General features: G+C 40.6%; 1 protein-coding gene across 4 annotated transcripts in view; it reads right to left on the bottom strand.

Moving 5' to 3' along the window:
- The window catches only part of myripb (myosin VIIA and Rab interacting protein b), a 128,671-nt gene that overhangs the window by 18,463 nt on the left and 82,918 nt on the right, over positions 1 to 27,290 (bottom strand). For all 4 annotated transcript variants that reach the window (XM_075452822.1, XM_075452821.1, XM_075452824.1 and 1 more), the window contains exons 4-5: positions 13,548 to 13,684; positions 2,331 to 2,411 (exon numbers count right to left, since the gene is read on the bottom strand). In XM_075452822.1, coding sequence (XP_075308937.1) covers positions 2,331 to 2,411; positions 13,548 to 13,684 — 218 coding nt within the window. The remainder of the gene's footprint in view (positions 1 to 2,330; positions 2,412 to 13,547; positions 13,685 to 27,290) is intronic.

Genomic DNA, 27,290 nt, shown 5'->3' on the forward strand with positions numbered 1-27,290 from the left:
CATAGCTGTGTCTAGTATAACAAGTATGCCCAGCAAATACACAGAATAGACTTTGAAAATTCACACAGCAAGGCCAAAATCAAGTATGATCGAATCTAAAGGCTGAGTTATACTTCTTTTAACTGCCCTTGTGCTTGCGTCTTGCGCGTATGTTAATGGATCGAGACGTTTATACTTCATTTTGCCTTGTCGGCGGTTGCGTGTGCTGCGTCAGGACAGTAGGTGGAGTAGCGGGTTTTTTCAATGACAAGCCTACTACGATGAAAGGAAATTCACCGCCAGGACCTCTTCAGCAAGTCTCTCTTCCATAGATCTCTTCGACTGGATTCATGCTTCTTCTTCTTCTTGTAAATAGCCGGTATTTTGTCAGATTTTCAACACCTTGGGGGTCTAAACGACTACTTTCTCGCCTGAAAATGTTTCAAATGTTGCTAAAGTTATATATTTACAGAGTTTAGCCTATAGCTTAAGGGAAATCAGCTTTTCAGGCCGGCTGATTTCGGCTCGGGCAGGAGTGAAGTGCACTGTGTGTAAACGCTCTGCATACTGTCAGATTGATCAAGTAGTAGGCGGTTTCGACCACAGCCAGTGGCTTGCGCTTGCGTCTTGCGTGAAGTTTAGAAAATTGAGGTGACACACGCAAGGGGGGGCTTGCAACCGCGCAAGGGCTTGCGTTGCGTCTTGCGTTACCGACTATAAACCAGGCTTAAGGCCTGTAAATGGCTGGATCTGTGGCTGGATCAGAATCTGTCGAGCATTTTTCCCTGTCATAATGAATACTTAAGAGTTTGATGGTGGTGGTAAGTATTCTTAAAAAAGGTAACATTTGTGAATGGGCAGCATGAATTCTGGAAAGAAACAACTAAAAGTAGCTAGCTAACACGACAAACAAATGCACAACAGGAATATGATTGACAAAACTTCTAAACAACAAGGATGTGTTTCTTATTTACAGTGTAATATTTACAAAAGTGTATGTGTGTGAGGATGGAAATGGAAACGATGGTAAATGAGTGAAACTCCGACAGCACTTTCACAGCCAACCAGTCTCTTTCGAATCCGCTTTGGGACTGAAGTTCCAGCGTGCTTCTCCCCGCTTAAAAATTCTGCTGCCACAGAATCTCTCATGATGGACAAACACTGACTCCAATCATCACGACACAGCCCCTCATATTGACACGCCCACGTCTAATCTACCCCCAGAGACGCCGGGCAGCCTCGGAAGTGATGAGTTTTTGTCGATTTAACCAATGACCTAAAATTGTAGAAAAAAACTTGACTCTCCCGCCCCCTCCTGAAGCCGGGCAGCCCTCGGCTCGGAAGCCTGGCTGTTGGTGGCGGCTTCATAACATGATTTCCTCAGTGAACGGCGGCGATTTCAGAACAAATCACTTCATTAAGCTACAGGACAAAATGTTGTAGTTATGAAAGTAAATGCAGTATTGGGCATATCTTGTGTTTTGTGAATAACTGTTTTATTGTCAATTTAACATTGAAGATGTAGCAATTTCGCCAGAGAATGGGAGAGGCTGTCCGGCTTCCCGTGTTGTCTTTGAATAGCCGCGGCTGGTTCTCATTGTTTTATTGATTTCCTCATGTTGAAACCATGGCACATGCTTTACCTGAGAGGAGGTCTGAGTGGAACATGGACTTTATGCAAGAAAATACAGCCGATTGGTTTTCGTACTACTGTTTTGAGAGTTTGATATTTGCCTGTCACCAATTGTTGGGGGCAGAATTAACATTATGCTCTTGATTATGCATATTTCATTAGTCTTGAAGAACAGTGTGGAGAATTTAGTGACATCTAAGGAAGAAGTTAGATGAACAAAAAAACAAAAGCCTGCTATAGAACAAATTTAGGCCGTGTGTGAATATGGCATTAGCTCGCATGTCTGTGTTCATTATGAGGCTATAATTTTATGTGCATGTGTGTTTGCCAAAGGGCATATCTGTGGTGTGATGCATATCTAGTGTGACTGTGTGGATGTGAATTTCAATAGGTGTGCAATTTGATAATTAAAAGGGGACTATCGCTCCATGTGTGCGCTGTTCATTTTAGTGTTGCGTTGCACTGACGTACTTCCACCACACACATGTTGTTGGCAAAATGGTTTCCATCAGTTAAGGCAACAATTAACGAGGAAAAAAGCAGAAAAGCTCACCCTTTTAAGAAAACAGAAAAGGGGACCACAAGCTGAAAAGAAAAATCAATATACAGCAGGCAAGAAAAGAACCCTGAAGTGGCAAAGATAATGATGATAATTGTGGCTGAAATGACCCATCTGCAGCAGCTCAAAGTGCTGCTTGTTCATCGGCACATCTCTCACCTTCACTCTGCTTGTAGAAGACAGAGTCGCTCCCGCAGACGCTGCCATCGTTTTCGTTGCTTCCCTCGTAAACGCTGCTTTCTGAAACAGAGAGGGTGTGAAATGAAGCCTTCGGATAAAAGCCTTTATACTGACGCCTGTCACAGAAACACAAATGTTCTGCAGATGTCACACATTGGGATAAAGTAGCTGCATAGGTTTTTGTGCTGCTGCCAAGTTAAAAGTAGGTTACACACTCAAGACAATGCCACAAATCCTCTTATTTTTTCTACTCTCGTCAAGTGTATTCCCATCTCTATTCTGTCATCTTGTCAGTTGTACTGTTTTGTTTTTTCTTCTTGGCGCTGTCCCCTATTGTAAAAACAAAAGCAAAACAACAGTTGAAAGAAAATTATAATTCACCTGATGGTTCACTTTTCCTTCCAAACAATCCCATGCATGCACTCAGAGCGTGTTGCCAACTTTATGCTGGGATTTTTTTTAGGTGGTGATATGTTTGTGTAAGAAACTTTGTAAACAAAAAAATCTGGAGTTATCGCCAAGGGACATCTCTCTGATGCAAAATGTGAGTTTTAGAATATGATTATTTTAACAAGCATACTTTAAAGAACCGCAAAAAAGACGAGAGCTAGTCTCGTCATTACAACATCCCCGCCTTCAAAAACCCCACATTCCCTTAGTGGCCCCTTAACTCCTTTTAGATATCTCTCCTGTGGCTCTCAATTACTGTGGCCTTCTCATTAGTCCAGCCGTAAAAGTGAAGAGGGAATACATGGACGTGCAGCCCTATTAAGAAGACAAACTGTCAGACAGTACAAGAGGGAGGCTTGCCAAATCACCACGGCAATATAAACTAAGCTCCTTGACTGACCACACCCCAGGTACATGTCCATTTCCTGAAAAATCCAGACTAAACACACAACTAGCCATGGCTCCAGCTCCACCTCACTTTAACTTTTCATTCAAAGCCAAAACTGAACTAAATTTCCACCCAAAAGACTAGGATTTCTTCCAGCAGTTTAGTCTGTGCTGTCTGAGAAAACACGCACTCCATGACATCTACTCTTGGCCCATCCCCTTATTTCTGCCATCACTGTAATCCTGTTGATCCTGCTGCTGGACAGGCTGCAGGGCACAGAGACCGTCAAATGCTCCTGGTGGTTTGGTGTGAAACTGACGTCAAGTAGCCAGAGCAGCTTACGGATCAATGACATAAGTAACTACAAAGCCATCACTCTTCCACACTGCAGCGCTGTTACTGGATGAAAGCTTGGCATCTCCACCGAGAGCAAATATGTATATTTTGCACAGAGCCGCAATACACTTAATAAAAAGCTTCTTCAGAGTCCAGTGTATGAAGCCAAATTCATCAAGATCAAAGAAGCTGGCATTTTTCTCCTCTTTTCCCCTAGTAGCACTGCCAGCTGTGAGATATGTTATGCCATTTCAGCCATACTGCAAGATGAACTGCTGTTTGTCAAAGCTCTGCAACATTTTCAAGCACACTGCAGACCAGAAATCACAAACTCTCACATTAGTTCACCCTGACGTGCAACAACTCGACCAGAAAACACAGTTTGGGATGTTTCTCTACACATCCAACAACAAGCTGCCTTACCAGTACCTTCCCCCTAAATATATGCTTACTTCTTGAAGCAGTTTAACGTCATGCTGCCCTGTAAGTCTCAATTTACAAGCTCAATCCTCACAGTTGCAACGCAATGTAAGAAGTCCACAGAGCATTACACTCTCCACGGGTCATGCCCTGGCAGTCTCCTGCCTTGAATGAGGTGCCGTTCAGCAGTTCTCGCTTGGTTAGAGCTGGATTTTGTTTTTTAATGAGGTGGAAGGCGACAATAGATGGGCAAATTACCTGGAGCAGCTCAGGACAATGTAGATATAAAAGGACTGCTCTCAGAGAAAGTGAGGCGCCTCACAATCATCTAATCGGTAGCAGAATGGTAGTTATACGGATGCAGCCTGCGGTGCACTAATCTAGTATTCAGTGTATGTTTATCCTGACTCATCATCTATACAGACTGATCTATTATCTCCCTTAATGAATTCATTAGATTGCAGGGGTAACCTGACAAATAGAGGTTTGTGTTTATTGGAGTATTTTTGTTTCACACTATCTAAATTGCAGAAAGACATTATTTGCCTCTCTCTTCCTAACATTTATCTGTGATACCTGAGGTTACCTCATCCACAAGTAACTCACAAGTGTTCATTTGTGAAAAAGCTCCCACTCAATTAAATACTGGAAGAGGTTTTTCAACTGTTTCCTCGCTAAAATGAGAGAAAGAACTCTGTCTCGTCAAGGTATTAATGCATCATTTTTTGCATCTGCTTGGTCCCGACCTCTCGCCTTTCACGATTCTTTCGCCGGATTTTTCTGGTCTGATGAAAACCTGCTGCAGCTCAAAGTGAGGTTGCTGGGAGCAGTGAAACCACAATAATCATTTGAAAGATGCACAGAGCACTGTGGAGCTGAAGGGCACAACAAATTGAGGGTGTGTCTCTCTGGTTGAGTTTGTCAATACTTCAGCCTATTTCACTTGCCGATTTTGATGCATTCTTACTATATCTATGATATCTATGGCTGGTTTAAGCGATGGATATTCACACTTCGGAAAATAAACATGATTAGATGTAGTGAGATTGTTTGCACCAAAGGGCATTGCAGCGTTTTGTAATGACACTCCCTGTCAAAAACCACTGCTTTATCTGTCATTCTTTTACAGTCATGCTTGTTGGTCACCTATGAGTCATATATGTCAAGGCAGCAATAATACAGTGACTAGTGAGACACAACACAGTGATGCATCAGTTGGTCCAGGCTGGCGCTCATGCCTGTTATCACAGAGATCATGGAGAGTCTGAGGGTGTGATCAACTACAAAAAAAAGCCCTTTTCAGGACCTTGTTGGAAAACATCATGAGGTTGCATAAAGAAGGTAGGTGAACTTTTTAAGGCTTTAGGAAAAGACGACCGTGCTGCAATCCAACCACACTTACACTTAGCTGTGAAGTGGGTCCATGAATGCAAAGAAAAAGCCACAACAGTGAAAACTTTTGCTTTCAAAGGCTGCTCACTCTCAAAATCCTGTCCTCGGAGTCATCCACACAAAGTCACAGTTAGTATGAATAGATTAATACAACCAAGCGTCGCTTTGAAAGTTGCGGCCGCAAGGAACTGCAGGAAGTATCTTCTTTTTTCACAATGGATGGTTGACTTTTTTATGTAAAAAGGATAAAGAAAGCCCCAAAGCTCCTTTCCTTAGTACTTAGAGAATTCAACCAGCTCTTATGGCTGCTACTTAGAAACCTCTGGGTCATTCGACTCGGTTAGGAACCTTTCTAAACAAACAAGACCGTTCAACCGGACCCTGTGTCCTCTTATCAGCAGGAGCGCTCATGGAATTATTATTCTTTTTTTAACTCTGTAAAGAAGGAACGTTGTACTCTATGCACACATTTGGTGCAAATACAACACACCAAAAAAGACACTGTTTTTGTTTTTTGTTTTTTTAAGATAACGGGGCTGCCTGTGGGGAATACTACCTTAAACAGCTCGGTGGGATCAATACCTGAAATGCAGGATGAGGAGGTTCACAAGTGAGAATTTAGTTCTGGGATGGGAAACTGATGAAACTCTGAAAAAGATGCTAAATTTAATACAGGGAACTGAAATTCTGCAAGACTATGGCAGGATTTCAGTTCTGATATTCATAAAATGAATTAGGAATGTTCCAGTATCAGATTCTTGAAAAGATTACGGAGATCCATTCAAACCAGTATTAATTCCTTTAAACAGTATTGTAGGATTATAGCTGTTATCGGATATCATTTGTAAGAAGTAAACTAATCCTGCATCCTTAACTGCTTTCTGATAAATTAATATCTGATTCTTGAGGACCATGTGTGTTAAGAACTGTTGGCCCTCCACTGACATTCAAACTCTCAACAAAGTTTTTTTGAGGGCTTGAGTGTGATCACTGAACAAAGAGGGTTTATTTCATTTTTCTTTCTTGGTTTTAACAGGGGCAATTTGGCTAAGGATGGAAAGACCAAAAGCCTGCTATCTTTTCAAACGGATTATTCATCATTGTTTGATGAAAGCCCATTACAAATTATTGGCTCTTTTACACTGATTGATTGTGACGGAGTGTGGAAGGAAACCTACATGCCCTGGGCAGTAACATGAAGTCTCTCTGCAGAAAATGCCAGACAGTCGGCTGAGGTAAGCTAGTGCGGCTGCACTTTTAACCACAAAAAACAAGGTCAGCTCCAAAAGCTACATTCAATGGCAACAGCCCAAGTATTTGGGTTTGCATGGACTGCAAATGAGCCGGGGGAAACAGAAAGAGGCAACAAAGGCCTGCAAAATATGCTGTGTCTAAAGAGCCATAGATACTTTGAGTTAGCGATTTTCTGATCTAGCTCTTGGCTCCCAGCCAAAGGAACCAGAGGTTTGGATCTCTTCTGATTCTATCTTTCTATCTATAAAGCTCATTATACTGGCTGTAATGTAAGACCAAAGCTGTGCACACATAGTTGAACATGTCGTCATGGTCAAAAAAGAGACTTTTTGCCTCGCTGCATGCTCTTGTTTGGAAAAAATAGTGTCATTTACCAACTAAGTGGAGAGACAGAGGATAAAAGAAAGACATGAGGGTGTATAAATGCATAAATGAACCAGTGACAACATTCCTGAAGTTCAAGCAGCAGCAGCAGGAGGAGAGAGTCCAGAAGGTTTCCTTTCAATTATCATGCAGCATCTGGCAGCACGCAATAACTAAATAAAGGCCTCAGAACAATGTCTGAACCGACAGGATGTCTGTTTACATCACGCAAGTCAGCCAGCGGAGGAAAGTAAATAAACCCACATTAGCTTTATTGTCTCTGTAATTTGGGAGATTTTTGGGAGTTTTACATACATTTTCTTGAGGTGATGTTCTGTAATAAAAACAAAACAAAGAAGCAAAAGATTCAGATTTGAATGTTAAGTAATAATCAAGTATTAATAATTGGACATTATTTTGTCCAAGTTGCATATGCTGCACATTAAATGGAATATATAACTGACAATGCTCCATTCACATGTTAATGTGTGTGCAGGCGTTAAGTGGTCCTAGGAGGAATTTTACCTTTAAAGATGAAATGACTGAGGTGAAATTCAGGATGAAAGAGAAAAAGAGCTCCAGTAATTAACTTTCACCGTTCCACTTTTACGTTTTTCAGAAGGCAACCAAAGTCACCCATTTTTGATTGGGCTAATCTTTCTAATGCATAAATAAGGGGAAGAACAGTGCAGTGGAAAACAATCCAGGACGCAGCTTAGAGGGGTTGAAAATGTTTAGCCCGCAGTAGAAGAGCATGCCAATCCCACACAAACCACAGCATAAAAAATATTTTGTAAACAAGTTTTACAACTGAGAAAGGATTGCTGGACTTTTGGTACTCTAATGATTTGCAGCAATTGAAAAGAATTATGGGATGATAAACTATGAGCAAAACAAAAGAGTTGATGGAAAAATGAATGACCATTTCTATTTCTAGTGAATCTAAATACCTCAAAAACTGAATATAGCCTTAAAATTTTATCAAATTGTGCAATCATTTCATGTCTAGTTGCTTAGAGCCAGAGTTTTTAGTGTGTCTCCTTCATTCTGGGTATTGTTGGCAATTCCAAGACCCACAGATGTCTATGAATGCATGCTGGCCAACATATCTACATGAGTGCATTCAAAATCATGGTGTTTGAAACTAGCAAGGTCTGAGCCCTTATCTTTGCTTTCAGCATGAGCAGCTCTGGGCTCATGTTGAACCCTCCACTCTTTAAAGATAGAGCACTCAAAGCTTTCAGTCGAAGAACACAAATGGTCCCAAAAGCGTCAATAGTCCCCTGAGTGTCTGAAATACTTGAACCTTAATTCAGCAGGTTTATCTAGCAAGGTGCAGCAGAAGAGTTCAAAGCTTTTAAATGGGAATCATGAAGTCTGTTTTTTTTCCCCCTTAATTCTGCTTCTGCTGTGCAGAGCAGCACAGAGGCAGACCCCAGGTCACCTGGGGTTCAGTGACTCAGAGCAGCCACATGTAACCTACTGCCCAGCAGCTCTGTGCTGAAGGTTCGGGCCATTTAAATGGATTGGACCAGCATTGTGCACAATACTCTGAGAGCGCGAGTGTAATTCTCACGTTCTAATTTTCAGTTTAACCCTGAGTCACCCCAAGAGCTGTAAAATTAAAACAAAGAAAAGAAAAAGAAAAAAAGAAATAAGCCCCCAGGTTGAAGAATAGGACAAAAATTTGACTTATTCTGTAACCTTGTTATGTAGCATTTGAAAAAGTTAAGTCAAAGGGGATCCTCAGAGACAATCAGTGGCATTCAATTGTTAATCCTGTAGCATTTAGATTTTCATTTTACTCACTACATTCAGAAAAAATATAGGACTGAGAAAACATACACATCACACCTAAAAACCTGGAAAAAAATAAATCTGACTGTCGATCATTGTTTTGAAACGGTAAAAATCTCTCAGTCGCTCTCATTTTTCTGAACAGGTACGAAGCCTCCAACAGACATATAGAGGAATGCTACAGCAAACAGAAAAGGCAGGAGAAAACTAGGACATCAGTAATCCCCCCCATTTGAAATTAATTAGATTTAAGTGGCAAAACAAAGTAAAAATCCATCATCGTTGCTTCTAATACTTTATAGTCAACCCATCATGTTGCATTTCATGGTGAATTTAATGACACCGCAACATAAAATCCGACTATATTGGTAGAGTTATTCACAAAGATGAAACTCTGATGGAGATGCTCAACAATTAAGTGATGCCTTACATGAATTAAGACATTTTTTTAAAGTGGAGGTAAAACACACCTTTTCAGTGTTTTTTTCACAGAAACAACTGTAACTGTAAATAACTGTAGTGATAAGCAGGGCGCCAGAAATATCTGCAGCGACAGCTCACACAAACAGGTCCTTAAATAAGGTTTGGTTTGAATATACACTGTTCGTAGGAGTGGCTTGACCTACTTGCAAATACATGTGTGTTATGTCACAAATTATAAGATTAATTAGGAGGCAGGTGGTTAGTTTAGGCCAGCATAAAGACTGGGAAATAGCAGATGCTCCTTGTGTTTATCATATGTGGGAGAACATTTTTCCTCTAAGCTTTTACCAAGCCATTATAAGGTGACTCCACTGTTTGATGCTGTATCTATCAAACTCCGTTTGTTGACATGTGGCTCTTTTGCTCATTGTATTTCATGCCATGCTGCCAAGAGAGGCATTGAGTTTAATACACGTTTGGATCAGCGCCTGGCATCTGACCATCCACTTAACCAGATACATAGAGCACTAAGGAGAATAACAAAATCAAATGAAGAGGATGATTCGCTTTAAGTCCTCTCATCATCTTGTGCTATTGCTTCATATGTGGTCATCAACACTTCATCCGTGCATCTCACACTTTCTCCTGCGCACACGCATCCACACACAGAGGACGATATGGGATTCGCTGCTGGACACACAGGAGCTCCACTCTTACACCCTTCACCGGGGAAGACAGAGATGAAAGCACAGATCAATTAGTTTGAAGGTCACACCTTCTCTTTGGGGACTTGCTAGATGGAAAAAAAGCAACATCACTCTCACCTGCTGTCGTGCCAGCTGACATTTCACTCTTTTACAGAATTTATTTTATACATATTTATATATAAAGAATAATTTGTTACTGGTTCATGGATATAAAGCGGTCCACGTTTCACATATGCCTGGGATTATGAGAATGTTTTAATTATCACTGGATGCTTTGGCATGAAAAGAAGAAACTATTGAGGGATGTAAGTGAGATGGTGTAACTTCAGTTTGTTAATGAGCAGCTTCCTTATCTAAAAGAATTCTTTTCAACCCCATGCTGATTTATATGCCGAGTGAAAATCCCATCATACTCTGAATGACTGAAAGCGCAGAAGCCTTCATATCAATTAAATCTGGCACAGTTAAACACCCGTTAAGACATTTGAAATGTCCCATTATTTGCCAAAAAAAAAAAGATTTTAGCTCGTGTTTTTTTTCAAATTAGATGAAAACTGGCTTTTCATGAACACAAGCAATAAAACCCAACAGATAACTCTGGAAAGGTCTTTGACAGCCAGCATATCTTAAGATCTCTTATGAAAGTTGCTGAAGCTTTAACATCAAAATACAAGCAGCTTACCAGGCCCTCACATGCAAAGACACAGAAAAACCTTATTATATAGCAAGTTTGCTCGCTAAATGGTGGAGGCAGTGATGCAAGCATTTGAGATTTGGAAGTGGTACTGTCTGTTTGGCTCTTGCAAGCTGGGAGACCATCAGTCGAGTCACAAAATCCCTATTCTACCCAGAGATAATGAAAGAAGAGGGATGCAGACCCAGAAAAAAAGAAAAGCGGAAAGGAAAACCAATAACTGGAGCTTCGGAAAGAAAATAATTTTGCTCATTTAGACATGACAAAAGGAGCTATAGTCACAACTAAAATCCCGACTGCTCTGTGAAAGCCTAGGGCAACGTTCTACTGTGGAATTGATCAAAATGAGCTGTAAAATGTCAAAATTGCTTTGAAGTGGCAAATGTAGTCACTCACATGCATATGGTATACATGGCACCATGTACATCATCAGAGAGATAATGTCAGACAGCCTGTATGTCCTAAATGGACAATTTTTAGGAACAAATTCTTAGTACTTTCAGGGTTGGGGTCTAGAGTTAATTTGCATGTGTATTTAGGATCAGATGAAATGAGAACGCTAGCAAGCTGCTTTGAGAAGTTAGCACAAGCTACTGTAGATGGAGAAAACAGTAGAAGCAGGAACTTGCAAGCAAGCCATGCCAGCGAATGAATGGCCCGGTATTTCCAAACCTCCGGCTCCCTTGGCTGGGAGCTAGCCCTGCTTACTGCCTGACCCAAGAGCTCACTTGCACAGCTCTTGGCTGGCAAACAACACCTTTCCAATGTTACTGGACCAGAGACGAATACATTTCCATTCCGATACTTCCACTTTTGTGTGACCTTGCATAATTTAGCTAGCCTGGGTGCCAGCCGAACTTAGCCCCGCCCATAAAATTTTTGGTCGGGAAGTTCGGTCTGGCTCTGCTCAGTTGGGAAATCATTATGCCCGACCAAGAATCGGTCGACCCAATCAGATTGCCAGGGCGGCTTTATACGATGATGGACAGATGATCAACAGGGACATTATCAACTACGTCACAAAAGACCGCTTGGTTTGACTTCGTTTGAAACAAACATGGCTGCCGCTGGAGAGCTTTTTTTTTTTTTTTTTTTTTGGAAGTTTTCATGAATAACAAAGCATATTGACAGTCAAAAAATAAAATAAATAATATAACATGAAATAAAATAAAATAAATAATAGCAAGAGAGAGAGAGAGAGGAGGGCCTACATTACATTAAATCAAATCAAAGCTACACATTATTTCAATTAGCCTGTTGCTCTTTTTACTCTTCATACACTTTAAGGATTTACTGTATAAAGACCACTCATTTTTAAATGCGCTGAACACAGGACTTGTCTTTATACATTTACATTTGTGTAAGAGACTGCCGCTGGAGAGCTAGGGTGTGTAGATTCTGCCATCGAGTCTGTTCTACAGGATCTCCACATTGCATTCATTTTGAAAGACGAACAGAGGGACGCGATAAAGGCTTTTATCGATAGAAAATATGTTTTTGCCGTCCTTCCTACAACAAGTGTGTGTCGCTTAATCTACGTTGCTCTGATTGGTTGTAGGTCTATCCAATTGAGCGAAAAGGCATTTTTTCTCCTGGTTCGGTTGAAACACGCCCCATACTCAAAACTCTATTGAGTAGTATCAGACTCACATTCTGACTAGAATCGTGAGTATGACGTAGTCAGGCTATAATCTAGCTTCTTCTTCTAAAGAATCCCCTTCTGGTTCAAAGTTTAAAGGCTGAATTAACCCAATAATAAAGGTGCTAAACAAAGCACATTGTTAACAGGGTCAAAGTCAACAGGGAAGGTAAGTGTCAGCTGCTAGATGTATGGGCTTATATATGGATGGGAAGAGCCACAGAGTCAGCTTCAAGCCATTTTAATACTGAACAAGTTTATTTTCTTTTTGGTACAATTCGCAGGAACACAAATGAGTTCTTAAAGGGTTTATAATGATCGAAGTGTGACTTTAACCGAACTGAATAAAGTGGAGCCCAAGCAATGTTTAACTTTTACAATGGCTAAACTTGCATCTGAGGAAAGTATGAATAACAGGAAAAAATTTGACAGGCATAAACTTGAACTGGACGCTGTTTATATTGTAGCTGAACTCTTTTTTGTGGGTTAGCGTAATTTCATAAGATTGTGGCTTTCATTTTGCCCATATTACTCATGCTGGCTAAATCTCTTTATAAATCCCAGACAAACTAAACTTCATTTGTGGTCATGATGCATTTTCAGACATCCCCTCACATCAACCTCATCCAGTTGTGCCTTATGCCTGACCTGATTCATCCCCTTTGTGCTCGCTTCAGCTCTATAATCCCATGTATCAGAATATGAAATTATGCCTCTTTGTCAGTCATAGAAGCAGACTGATCATGATGCAAATAACATTCTATGGCGGAGAGGAGGGTTTAAAAAAATCTTTTGCTCTGCTGCCATCCTGCTGAAGATGCAAAGTCCCCGGGCATGAGATTAGCTGGCAGGGCAGTCTGTCACTGTGGCATCAACTCTGGCACATGACATGCAGGAAATGTAAGTTCACATCCCATCTAAACGTGCAGAAGTAGACCTGAGAATGAACTCAAGTTAACAAATATGCAGCAATGTCTTTTTAAAGTAGTGTTAGCATTGCCAGTCTTGAATTTAAAACCTACAGAAGGGAGTCTGTGTGAGACTCTTTGTTTCTGCATGCCAGATAAAAAGCAACTAAAGACACCATTCACTGAGAGAGTAAAATGTGTGTCGTAAAGTAAGTAATCATTTACCAAAGTAGGCTAATGAGCATTCAGAAGACCTTATATGTGTGTCCAAACAAAACCTCATGTCTTTCTATTCATAATTTTTAATGAAGACTTGCATGTGTCCGGCCAAACCAGCAGATCTGCTGTAATCACAACATGACAAACCTGGCAAAGACTGGCAACAAAGAACAGATCAAATGAAGTGACAATGAGGATGAAGTTACCTGGGAGATCAGAGAATGCTCCTCTCTCAATAATGTGCTTTCTGTAAAGAGTCTTCAAAACCTTGGCGCTGCCGAACCTCTTGAAACGGCTCTTCACGTTGTTATAATACCATTCAAGCGACTGCGTCCTAAAAATCCTGCAGACGAGAGGAGGAAAAAACAGAAAATATGACATTAAGTCAAAAAGAACAGATGGCAATGAAACTGGCAGGAGTGTGGTTTTATCATAATTACACCACGATTATGACTTTGAGTTTAAGCCAGAGAGATTACATTCATACAAGTTGAGTATCTTGTAATTATTAGAGTAGTCCACTAAAAAAGGGCCAGGTAGGATTATGATGGAGAGTACTTTCATAGGAACTCTGCAAAGATTGGAAAACTTTTGCCTGTTTGATTGTGGTGAATGTATGGGCTTTCAGATGTGACGTCGCAGCCCTTTTTTTCCAGGCTTTTCCTCATTTATTGGTGCACCGGCTGGTGGCTGCCTGAATGCCAACCGGGCAGACACTGGCAAAAAGCGCAAGATTATGTAAGCAGCATTGAATTCATAACAGAGAGGGTTATGAAAAGCCCTGAGAAAAAAAGCGCTCCCTCTATGCGTGGCTGTGTTGCATTTGATTGCATGAAGCTCCGCCAACTTTGTGTTTAATCTCGTGGTCCCTTCTGCTCTCTTTTGGCTTTTGCAGCTGCCGTCACATACATCATGAGTCAGAATGGAAGCAGATTTACTGTTTGAGGAAACAAAACCACACAAACAAGCCCTCCATACACACTTTGCCCGAACCCTACCAAAGACTTTTGTTAGTGTGTGTCCAAACATTAATAACATATCAATTAGACAAACAAATCAGTGTCTGAGAGCGGCAGCCAACACATGCACAATACACAGTTTTTATACTTTCCTTCAGTTAGAATGAACGGGCCTGGGGAAACACACTTTACAACCCAAATGTAACCACGACACATATCGTATGTTGCTGTCTCCATTCCCCTGATTATGAAAGAGCATGGAGAAAGTGAAAGAGCACACGCAGTGTATGCCAAAGTGAGTGAATATTGATGCTTCTGCTTAATGAGAGAAAGGCTGTGGAATGAGGGGGTGAAAATAGCCATGCTAATAAAGGGATCCTGAGTGCCCCTGAGGCTGAGTGAGCTGCCACATTTATCCCTCCTCCCTCATTTCTAACCTCCCTCCACTCTTCCCTGCCCTGGATTTATTATCCTCTGCCTCTATCAGCCGGGCTGCTCAATGGGCTTGGCTCCTTAATTTCATGCCAGGGGTCAACCCAGTCACTTTAATGGTGGTGGTCGTGTTCTAGTAAAAAGCCCAGACTCTTCTCTATTTCTCTTTAAACCTCCACCTGGGCCCGAGGAAGAAGACACATGAATGAATCTCAAGAGCAACGCCCCACTGGGTTGGCATCATACGAGGCTGAAACACAAATAGCTCCACCCTAACATCAGCTAGTGCAGCTCAGGGGAACTTCTGAACTGAAAGATACTGAAAAATAGCAGAGGATGGGTTTGGTGGAAATGTTATCTGAGCAGAATCTTAATTATTTTTCAGATTGTGTTACACCTTCTATATACACTTCAAATAATAAAAACAAACAAACACATAACTGACTGTTTGCTAAACTCTAACCCCATTTATTAGACACTGTTGCTTTGCTCTACATTTAGTTTTCAGTGATAACAGTGGCAGATTTACCTCTTGAAATTATTTTTCATTTGTAAAACATTAGCTCCTTGCTGTCAGACAGAGGTATTTTTCATAATGCTAACTTTTTTCACATTATGTATCGGCTGAAATTACAACTGTTGCTAGCAGATTATATCTGATTGCTCCACAAATCAGATTAACTCTTTGTCTGGCTGTTGAAATGTCGAAAGCAGTAATTAAACAACAAACATGTAGATATAATTCATCATTAACAGTGCCTTCAGTGATGTTAAATTTAGTAATGCCCTGCGCAACAGTGTAACCTCAAACTATCAAAGATGTTGACCTTTGCATCTTGTGCTGGTGACAAGCCGGATGGTCCATCTATTCTTCAGCCCAGAGAAAGAGGAGTTGGCTATAGGATTGAAATGTCCCTGAGCCCATGCAGTGACTTGCTAAAATTCAAAATAAGCGCTCATTGAAACAGCAAAACTTTGACTTAAATCTGAAAATGTTGAGCCAACCTTTGAGGAAACAGAGTTTGTAAAACAGTAAAGATAAACTGAATATCTGAAACAAAACATCAGAAATATCACCAATTTTACACGAAAGGCCAAAAAAAACTCTAATCTGGTTCGTATTCTATTCCAGAAAGACTTTAAAAATCCAAACTGCTTACATATCAAGATTCCCTCTCAGTAAACTGACATGCCCATCACCTCAAAACGATGACAATTTCAAAGCATTCATAGTGAAAAGACATTAAGACAATTCAAGTCTAAAAATAGGCTTTTCAAATTAATGCATAAGCATCTACAGATAGTATGTTTACGTAAATGTCCAATATTTATATACTGTAGCATTTTTTCTAGTCCAGTTGATCATTCAAAGCAACTTTACACTGTAAGCTACATTCAACCATTCCCATGCACAGTCATTTTACAGGCTACATCGTGTCTTTTCCTCTATCACACACATTCACACACTGATGAATGCAACGGAGGCAACCTGGGCTTCAGTGTCTTGCCCAAAGGCACTTCGACATGTGGTCCATGGAACCGCAGACCTTCTAATGGGCAGATGACCATTCTCAGTCGTGAGAATGGTCAGCCGCCGCTAAGCCCCAGTAATTCATCTTCTACAGTGGCTTAGCTTTACAACGGTTCCCTTCTTTGATTTCTTCATTCGTGACTGACATTAGAAAAAAAGACATATGATGAGTAAATGCAAACTTCAGCGCAAACCTATGTGCTTGCAACACAAACTTTTTGAAGGGAAGCTTTACAGTTCAGAAAAGGATTTAGGACAGTGGGAGAGGCATCTCTGTGAATGAAGCTTGACATTGTTTCCCTTGAGTGATCTGATCTAAAAAAGAGATGAAGAGGGGAGGAGAGAAGAGTGGATAAGCAGAGGCTTTCAAGCAAGAGCTCTACTGTTCCATGAACTTCTACAAATGCACATTCCATAATGAGGCTGGGAGATTCCCTGATGTTCAGCTGCTGCATGAATAAGTAAGAGGGATTCCTGTGGATGTTCCCCTGACAGGACATTTTCTCTTCCTCCATCATCACTTCACTCAGCTCCGTGTAGAACCGACGAATCCTTGCTTACCCTTTACGCTTATCTAAAGCCCTTTTGCCCTCTTTACTTCAGAGGACCAATTTGGTTATCAAAATGAGTTTTAAATAAAATATAGAAAGTATGTAAAAAGATGTGCAATAAAAAAGTAGCTGATTTGCCAAGTTTCTAGGTCTCGAAGCAAAGGGAACAATTAATATAATTGACTGTCTGGGCCTTCTAATGAATTGGTTCAGCTTCTGTTGAAGCTGCTGTAGAGACGAGGGGAGGAAAGCAAGAAGAAAGAAGGCTGAGGGTTGACAATAACAGAACATCAAACAAACCATATTCTCCACTGAAAATGTTTATATGTGAGTGACTGATCTCGATAATAAAAGGAAATAAGACCAGATTGTTTTCAGCTCCAGGGTTAGATCGAAGTGCCTGACGTTTGGGAGGTTAAAGCTCCGAGGTGTGAGGTCTATATGAGTTAACACATCATGTACAATCATGTTTTCCTATCTCAACTAAACATAAAGAATAGAAATGAGAAGGCAAAAAGAAGCGATGCAAAATGTATTCCATGTCTTAAAGACATTTGTAGGTAGATGGATGTCTATCTGCAGGAAACCTAAAGACGTTCACGCCAGAATATAAGCAGGTTCCATCTGGACACCCCTAACTGAATGGGTTGCATTGAAATTGTCAGTAAAATTGTTGCAATGCTGTCAGTGTGACTTTCCAGTGGAAGAATCTTTCCAGCTATGCCAGTACAGAATATTTTATGTGTCCATGGAATTTGACAAAGCCCTCTGCAAGCAGAAGTAAAATTTCACACAGCACTGCATTCACTGCGATTTGACAGTCTCACTGTGTGTCACACTGTGAGGGGTGCAAGAGAAACTTTGAAATCTGTTTTTAGAGGCAAGATTGTCCACAGTGAGACACATTTGTGGAAATCTAGTCTGAATCCCAGAAATAACTCCAAAACATGAATGAAACAAAAACTTTCTGAAATCAAGTTTGACTTGATCTGAATATTCCAAACGCAGATTTAGACTGAACATAGCCTTAAATATCCCTGTGTATGTTTGAATACCAAGAAAAGTATAATCAGACGATAACATTCCCATAGCCTAGCTTTATAGCACCATAAACAAATCTTTTTAAAGTTGATAAGGAAAAAGCATTTGATGGAAACATCTGGAAATTCTTTTCAAATTTGTAAAGAAAAAGTTATGGGCTGATTGTTAACAATTAACCGTTCAATAATTGTTCTTTTGTTTTGTTTTTTTATTGTTGGAAATAAATCAACTGTGCAGAAGACGTGAGACATGCGTTTTAAAATTTTCTAAAAGAGGGATAGCAGATTTGCTTTATAGGTAACTGGCTAAGCTATCAGTTTAAAAAAAAAAGAAAAAAGAACATAAATAAAAAATAGAAAAAAAAAGTGCACGTAAGAAGAAAGTTAGCTGCCTGGCTCTATTACTGTGTCAGCCAAGTAAATAACTAGTCATAACGGCATGAAGTTGTAACAATTCTGTGGTGGCTGTGCTCTTTAGCTAGCAACGAGCAACAATTTTTTTAATTGTAAGCGTATGTCGGGAACTGCAGAGACAAAAAAAGCAGAGAGCAGCTGTTGCCTCTAAAGTTGCAAATGAGCAGTAATGACATGCATCATTAAAAGAGAACATTAAAACTAAAGTGAAGTAAAGTTTTTCTGTAACATTTTAGCCGCTATAGTCTACAAATGACTACATGTTTGCTGTTTTTAATAGATTGGATATTGTGATCATTGTGTATCATTGAAGAGCAATTGTAAAACATGTGATTACTTTTGTGCTAATTTATCAAATCTAATTAATTTTACCTGCCCTTCAGTCTCCAAATGCTACCCAGCTGATTTGGCAGTGATCATTTGATTGTTAATAAGATCAACTATTTGTTAATTAAATATCTTCCAATTTGCACAGTAATTAGTTCAATGACACTTTTATTATTTGACTGGGACGTTTGCACACTTTTTAAGATATTTATTGGCTCTATAGGAGCCTGAGTGGGTCTCAGACATGAAACAGACTAAAAAGTGGGTGCAACAGAGTGGGGCAACATGCAGTCAAGGGCTCAGGTCGGAATCATTTGAAAAGCAACTAAAAAAGGAATGTCAAAGAATGTTAAAGTAGTTGTCTTAAAGCAATACTATGTAACATTTCTACCTTAAAATAACAGCTTGAAAAAAATTGTGCGGCTAGAATGAGTTTTAATATTACGATTGGCCTGTCTCCTATGCCCTTCGGGGGTCTGAGTTGGAATAACTGCGCTATGTAACTTTGCTGGACCGGCCCGGGAGCTGAGCGGAAGTACTTCGACTTGCTTTCTGGCACACTACCGCAAAAAACAAATAGACCCCTCTCACGCTCCCAGGTATAAGGCTAAGCTAGCGCAACATTGTCAGTGCGATCATCATGGCAGAGGCACCCAAGAAACAGAAGAAGATGTTGACTGATGAAGCAAGGAAGAGAAAGAGATTTACGACAGTGTCTTAACCGTACATTACCTCCAAGCCTGTAGGGGGAGCTCCATAATGGGCTTTTTGAGAAGTAATGGCCCTGTCACACTGTTGCGTATGAGAGAAGCGTATGAGTTGAAAAGTCCTTGAAAATAAAGAATTGTGCGTATACTTACCGTATTGAACCTATGAGTAGCTTATGGTCAGCGTATTGACAGTGTATGGCCAGCGTATGTCAGCGTATGAACAACGTATAACCAGCGTACTTTGCGTATGACTAGCGTATGAGTAGCATATGAACTGCGCATGCCCAGCGTACGTTTCAACGCGCCTATATCAGCAGCCTTTCCACATTGCTCCATTATTGCAGTAGACGACGTGCTATCAACATCTCTCGAGACATTCATCTCGATCATGCCTCCCAAGAAGCAATCGTAGTTTGCCCGGGCCCTGGGCCGAGGCCGAGGTCAAGGAAAAGGCAAAAAAAACACAAGAATCATTCTCACCCAAACCTGCTGAAATGCCTGATGCACCTGCGGCTGATGAGTTACATGCTTCTGAGCGATCAAGATCCCCAACTCCTCCTCCTGACCGCTCCCGTGAATCGTCGGTTGCCTCAGATATGTCAGTTGCCGCCTCCATCTCCGCCCGTCTGGCGGAGTTGGAGGCGGCAGACGGGCGGAGGCTATAAATACGCTAGCTGTACGGTACACCTTCATGCCAATGTATGGCAACTTATGTCCAGCGTTCTCGACCTATCAGTAACGTACCTATATCGTACCTCTAGCGTATTCAGCGAATGCCTAGCGTATGCTTAGCGTATTAACCATACTCACAAAAGTTTTGAGCATGTTCAAAAATTTATTTCTGCCTCAGCGTATGCCAACGTATGCCAGCGTGCTTGAAACGTATACAACCTATGCCTAACGTTCCCCTAGCGTATGTCAGCGTATACCAGCGTATGAGTGATAATTTTCATATGCTGGCATACGCTAGTGCCATACGCAACAGTGTGACAGGGCCATTACATAGTATTGCTTTAAACCGAAGAAAAAAAGAAAAGAACAAATGCGTAAGCTTATTTGTGAGTTGGTGGTAGTTCATATTTACTTTCTATTTTTTTTACCATTTCCAGTCATATTAGCTTATTCAGATCTTCCAAATGCACATAAAAAATGGCGATGAGAACTAAGCTCAAGTGTTACTAGCAACTCTATTCTATCTATCAGTGCAACAATAATGCAAAACCATCTACATACCAGACAGAAGAAGAAACTATTTGAAATGATTTCTCTTGGACCTGCAAATGGAGGTCACACAAGTTCCCAGGCAGCAGCCCCTCACCTCATCTTGCTCAATGTCTCTTTAGCATACTGCAAGACATGGTGATGAATCAGTTCTTGGTACTTTATCGTTTTTCATCTACTACTATTACTATTTACTGTATGTAAACCGCAACCTAAATGTGCCCTCAGCTGCAGGCAACCCATTGCAAAACAAATGTAGCACACCACAGGGAGGGGATATTATTATTGAGCCATTTCTGTTCTGAGCACAGGAGAACAGCTGAAACCACACAATAATTAATGACAGATAATATCTTGCCACATCTTCAGTTGTTTACATCAGAAATGGAAAGTGATTCATAATATATGTTCAAGTTTTAATCCCTCTTTAATCCCCTTAATTCCCTTAATTTTTTTTGTGATAATATAACATGTTACGGCCCTGCTCTGCAAATCAAAAAACAGATATTCCCCCGGAGATATGCTGCTTCTGTTGCTGCACCACAGCATTAAAAACAATGTAAAACTTCCTAATTGGTAGAGTAGTATGAGGGACAAAGGACAAGGACATGGGTCAACTGCTATGCCCATGAGACTCTGTCTGAACCTGGCAGAGCCTGGCTGACCTGTCTGTATGATTTAAAACCATTTGTGCCCTGCACCAGGCAGGAAAACAACTCTCACACGGCAGTAGTCCTGCACATGACCTTTCCAGGAAGCAGCTGGAATGCGGATTAACTGTCTGTGCCTTTTCTGTCTGACATTCTAATTGGCCCAGAGAGGAAATTAAAAAGGGGCAACTGTTTAAAACACAGTTTTATATAAAAAGGCAAACTTGGCGTGATAAATGGCATTAAAACCACAATGCACACTCCTCATTTAGAAGATCAGTAAATTTGAGACAAGCCTGTGGAGAGAGGCGATGTACCCTTACAGTCTTTGGCCATATGTGCTGGTCCTTTAGAAAACACTGAGCTTCTGTTACTATTTTACATATCATGTATTATTGGCAGGCTCTCCCACGAAGAGCAGAGGGTCAGTAAATGAGCAGAGCACTATTACTGGAGGATGCAGAATGTGTGCCTTAACGTTTGTAACATACGCAATCTAGCTTCTGTTACACTGGAACATTTGATATGGATGGCTGGGGGAGGCTCACAGCAAGGTATCTTTCAACATTTATGAATTCTTGTCCTTAAAAAGACTAAATATAGGAGCAGCACAGCTCCAGCCAGGCAATTTACTCTGCCTCCTTCCTCCTATAGGTCTTCCTTTAAAGACCCAAAGCTGTCATATTTACTCTCTCCCTCCCACTCTGTCTCTTCTTGATGTCTGCCCCATTCTTTATCACCCAGCTCTCTTTAGACCTTCATCATCGTCTGTGTTACAGATGAATGTGTCAGCAGCTGGGAGAGCCCGGAGCAAAGTAAAGAAGACTGGAAACAAGTTATACGGGGACAAAGTGCATTCAGACAGAGCATGGATAGAAGGACTAACATGAATTAGAAACTGCTCACATGGTGTCTGCTTTCCTACAGCATTGGTCTTACTGTGCTAGTAACACTCCCAAAACTGATTTTTAGTGACTTGAGAGAAAACTTATTGCATTATTCTTCTAAATTGTCTGTTACAGACATTTACAATTTGTAAGCAAATTGTTCAAACGTACACAGCTTTAGATGAACAAACTGACAAGGGGACATTTTTTGTGAAACAAATCAGTGATGAAGTAATTGTGGATTACCACAAAGTGATCTGATCAAAGGCTTAATCAGAGGTCTAAATCCACGAGTGGTACGCTTATAAAAGTCACATAAAAACAAATATAGCCTACACTTTTAAGATACACTTCAAATTTGCTAAAACTCAGCAGCATAAAATTGATAAAATACATTTTCTTGTGTCAAAAAAAAGGAAAATTCCTGCGCTTGTCAAAGCACTTCTGCTTCCAGAAGTCGGTCTTGCCACAGTTCAGTGTGTTGAACTACATTGGTGCAGCGCCAGTCAAGCATTGACAAAGTCAGCGTGCGCAGCCATTGAACTAATCTATTTAACGAGCTGATTTCAGTGATTCAGGACACTGAAAATAACTCATATGGACATCAGTTACATCTACTGTTTTAATTGTGTAGATGAAGAAGATGTAGTAAAATGTAGTAAATGATATACAGTTTTTGAAATGGCACAGAGCATTCTCACAATGTGAGACTTCCAGAAATTCTTCGACATCACCCTTTAAAAGATTAAATACACAACTTTAGGAAACCACTGGGTGTTGCACAGCAAAAAACAAAACAAATGTAACTTAAAACCCTTCAAGCCTCTCAAGATCACTTTGTCTCAGGAAAACCAGAGCAAGACTGACTCTGGCCTTATGCCTCTCTTTGTGGGAACATCTTTAGCTGAAGAACATGGTTCTGTAAATTTGCCTCGGGCTGAACATTCTGCACTGTACTTCATGGATTCACATGCATTCATGCGTGTGAGTGGAAGGCAACAACCTAGGAATCTGGAGCTCATGTTACAACACATAGAAGGAAAGTAACTTCATTTCAGTGGTACATCTTCATATAGCAAGATGCTATATAAGGGTGGAAATGATTGACAGTTTTGAATCAGTTTAACATCTCACCTGCTCTACCGTACATAAGTGCTGTTAGTAGGTACTGTTAGAAAGTAGTGTTATATCATAAGTTTGTAATTCTGTAATATTTTATCATCTTATTTCACAGCTCCTTTAAAAGGCACAATGTGCGGTATTGTGCTCTTATTTAATTCATACTCCATAGCACCTGGTAGGTATATTGTCCATCATGTCGAGGAAATGCACGCTGCCCACCAAGGCCCTGCCTTTAGACCAGCGGGCCTTCCCGCCCACCCGCCCCCCCATCCTGTACGAGAGCCGTTAGCTGGATGCGAGCATATGGAAAAGATGTCCTCATCAAGTTCGTCAACTTCTACATTCGAACCGGTAAGTTGTTTTAGACAAACTTCTTTCGGATTTTCCGCTAGCATCTGCCATCTCGTTAGCCTCTCTGAAGCCACTAGCACCTGCTCTGAGGAGGAGTGAGTGGGGTGGGGGCGGGGTGGGCCGGCGGGGGCGGGGCCAGCGCCAGACCAGCGATTTCTTCTACTGCCTGGGGTTGAACAGAGGTTGATTTTACTCTATATCGCCACCTCCTGGCCAGAAAAACTGCCGGTCCGGCGCTATCAGTTTAGCCTGCTAATTCTGCAGTAAAACTCAGCTATGCTGCGTATAAACTTTGGTTAGGACATGCCAGTAGGATTATTTCTGCACACTCTTATGGTATGTATAGGTGTTTTTTGTATGCAATACACTTCAAAATGACATAAAAATCGCACATTGTGCCTTTAAAGCTTGCCTTTGTTAATTCTGTGAAACATTTTGCCCTGCCAAGCCCAAAAGTCAGTAATGAGACTCATTTACTAAAACCAATGGAAGTTACTCAACACAAAAAAAGCTGAATGCTTTGGTCATGCTGTCTGCATGAAGAGTTTTAGACTAAATGCTGTGTAATTTCCACTCTGGTTGACATGAAATAATACCATGGACCTTACCATGAAAGAAAACGCCAATACGTAAAGTACTCTGAGCTCTATCTAAAGTCCAGAGTGTAAAAATGATAACATACCATTCCAGCAAGCTTAAAAAAAAGCCAACACACCGACACACACACCGACACACACACACACACACACACACACACACACGCTCATGTACAGAAACCAAACTCAACCTTGTTGTGATAAACAGTACATCACAGTTCCTAGCATTGTCTTAACTTTTCTTTAATGTAAAGCGAAACTGCTGCATTAGGTTATCAAAAAATACAATGTTCTATTAATAATTTATACAGTGCTTGCCCATGGAGCCACAGTTTGATTTGTGCTGTTGTTATTGTATGTCGCTTCACTTGGAAAAGAACTTGATTCAAATTTGGGGAGATTACTTAATTCGAACAAAACTAGAGTACTCACACAGTGGTGTAATCCTGCATTGGAGGTGATTAGGTGAGTGCATGGATCACAATATGGCTGCCATAACAGGTGACCAGATGTCACATCATGTGTTATCATTCAGTTACACATCTGGGTCATTTTAGAATGGAGGTTTAAAGTGTTAAAAGTGTATTGGATGTAGGTCACTTTAAGACGCTCTGTTGAAATAACACAAGATCTCACAGACTGCAGTACAATTACATATATTTCAGAGTGAATGTATGGAGCAATATGGAAAAGTGAGATTGTGAGTCCCTCAGCCTCCACCTTCAGCACAGCCAAAGCACCACATGGGATTTTAAAGGGAGCATGAGGCGAGGCAGAGCTTTGCAGCAGTGAGCAAGATTAGAAATTTAGTGACAGAACAAAGGGAGGTTATGATTTCTTCCACCCCTGTCTCTCTCCAGCTGGTAAAGACTTCAACTGGCTGTCTTTAACAGAGCATTTACTGTGAAACAAAATCATAATTCCACATAAATTTGCAAAATGTCTGGTGCAAAAACTATAAAGCTCATGACGGTAATTAAATCTTGGCAGCATCATTGGCGTCTTTTTAGAAAAAATTTAGGCTATTACTGGTATGTGAATCCCGGTTTTATCCTCATAATTCCGTCAGACACCTCAGGCAGGGAATGAAAATCCATTAAAATAAAAGGATTATTGAGATTATGCAATAAGTGCACTAAAAAGTAAGATATATATTCAGCTTTTGCTATTACACTACTGTTATAATGAAAGTGGTAGTCAAATGTCATTGAGTTTATACTTTAAATCAGAGCATCAGTTCTATTTTTATAAAATATTGTGTGGTCAATGAAACTAAGCTCAACTGAATACTATATATGTCAACCGTGCAGTGACACAGCCTAAAATGTGAAAGCAGTCGTTGGAAAGTGGGAGGAAACTGTAGACAAAGGTCATTAACTTAATTTCAACTCCAGACATCGCATACAAGTCACTTTGAGAGAGGGACAAACAGGAAACAGTATACTGGAGCTGCCAGAGCACAGTGTACCGAAGGGTCATCCATAACAGCTTATTAGAGAGCAGAGAGAACCAGTCTGACATCTATAACAGAACATATTAGTTCAGAACTGAAGGAAGAAGCAACAGAGGGGAAAATAGGGCAAAGAAGGACAAGGAGAAAAGGGAATATGAACGAAAAAGAAAGAAAGAAATGATCATGTTACAACAAAAGGTCACTGCGATGAGTGGCATCGTGGATGCCAGGCATAATATTCTGTTTTTAGAAGCCTCTTTTTCTATGTGCACCCCCACCCTATATAATCCTTGTGCATCGATCTTCAAAGGAAAAGTGGGTAAAGCAAGAGAGACGGATTTGGCTGCAGTTGCTCTTTTAAGATGTTTTTGAGCGGGGGTGTATGTGCCTGATAAGCGAAGAAGCTGAACCAAAATTTTTTCTTGTTACGGAAGAGGAAAACAGCGTTTCATCAAAGGTCACAGATCTGCTCGAGATGTCAATGTCTGACATCTGTGGCATTCTGTCAAAAGCAATGGCCCTTATTGTGGGTGCAGGAAAGTTTTCCTTACTTCCTGGTTGCATGAAGATGTCAGTCACACGCTCTTTAGATCAAAAATCTTTCACCTTTTACTGTCCCTGCTTTGAAAGACACCTTCTTTTAGCACGCTAGTTTTGTTTTCAACATCAGCAGAGCTTGTTCTATCAAAAGAGGCCACATGCAGTTGAGGATTAATCAGATGTAATCTGAAAATGTGTAATGTATTAAGTGCAGATTGCTGGCTGTCAGAAACTAAGAAGACTACAAATCTGAGGACCCAGAGTCACACGTGGCTTTTAAAATCCAGTCTGTCTGCCTCTATTTCATCATTTGCATTAACAGGGGATGACCATTGCTTCTCTCTGAGAGATTTTAAAATCCTGCAACAAAACAGCATTTATTACATTTAACTGTGTGTTTCGTCTGTGTCCATGTGCATGTCTCCAATATAAAAATACATTACTTTCCAGCAAGAATGATTTAATTCCTTAGGGCCACATTCTCCAGTCTATTGAGCACATTTCATTGCAAGACAAACAACCAAAAGTCAGGCCAATAAAGTTAGTGATCACATTACACTCCCACAAATTAGGAAACCAATGAATGAACTACTTCCCACACAAGACTCTGGCTGTCCCCATCCTGGAGGGAACTCCCATTAAGTTAGTTACACAACACAAACCAGGAACTAAAAACCAAAGGTGGAACAGAAGACTCCCGGAACAGCTCCTGACTGATTATCTCTCCATTTTCTTTTCCTTTATACCTAATTTGAAGTCAGAGGTTAAACACAAATGATATTATATTTACAAATACACACCCACATAAGGTGTAAGATTATTTGAGTGTGACTGAAAAGGTAAAAAAATTGTTTCTTTGTCTCACACAGGTTACAAATATATGATTAAACCCAGCCAAAAGCATTGGGTTGGGTTGTACAAGTAAAACACTGCTGTTACAGCAGCATTAACAGAGCAAGAGCCTGAAGGAAAAGCAGAGCATTGTGTGGGGATTTTGACATTTGACATTGTGGCATTAAAATCATGAGCATTGGAGACATGCAGTCAGTGAATGAAACTAATGTGCATTAGTTGTGGACAAAGACTTAAGAGTCACTGCGTAGGCTTTTAAAAGGCTTTTGGTCAATGAACTTTGATAACATAGAGGCTGTTGCCTGGTTATTCT

The sequence above is a fragment of the Odontesthes bonariensis genome, chromosome 20 (assembly GCF_027942865.1).
Source record: "Odontesthes bonariensis isolate fOdoBon6 chromosome 20, fOdoBon6.hap1, whole genome shotgun sequence".
NCBI lineage: Eukaryota > Metazoa > Chordata > Actinopteri > Atheriniformes > Atherinopsidae > Odontesthes > Odontesthes bonariensis.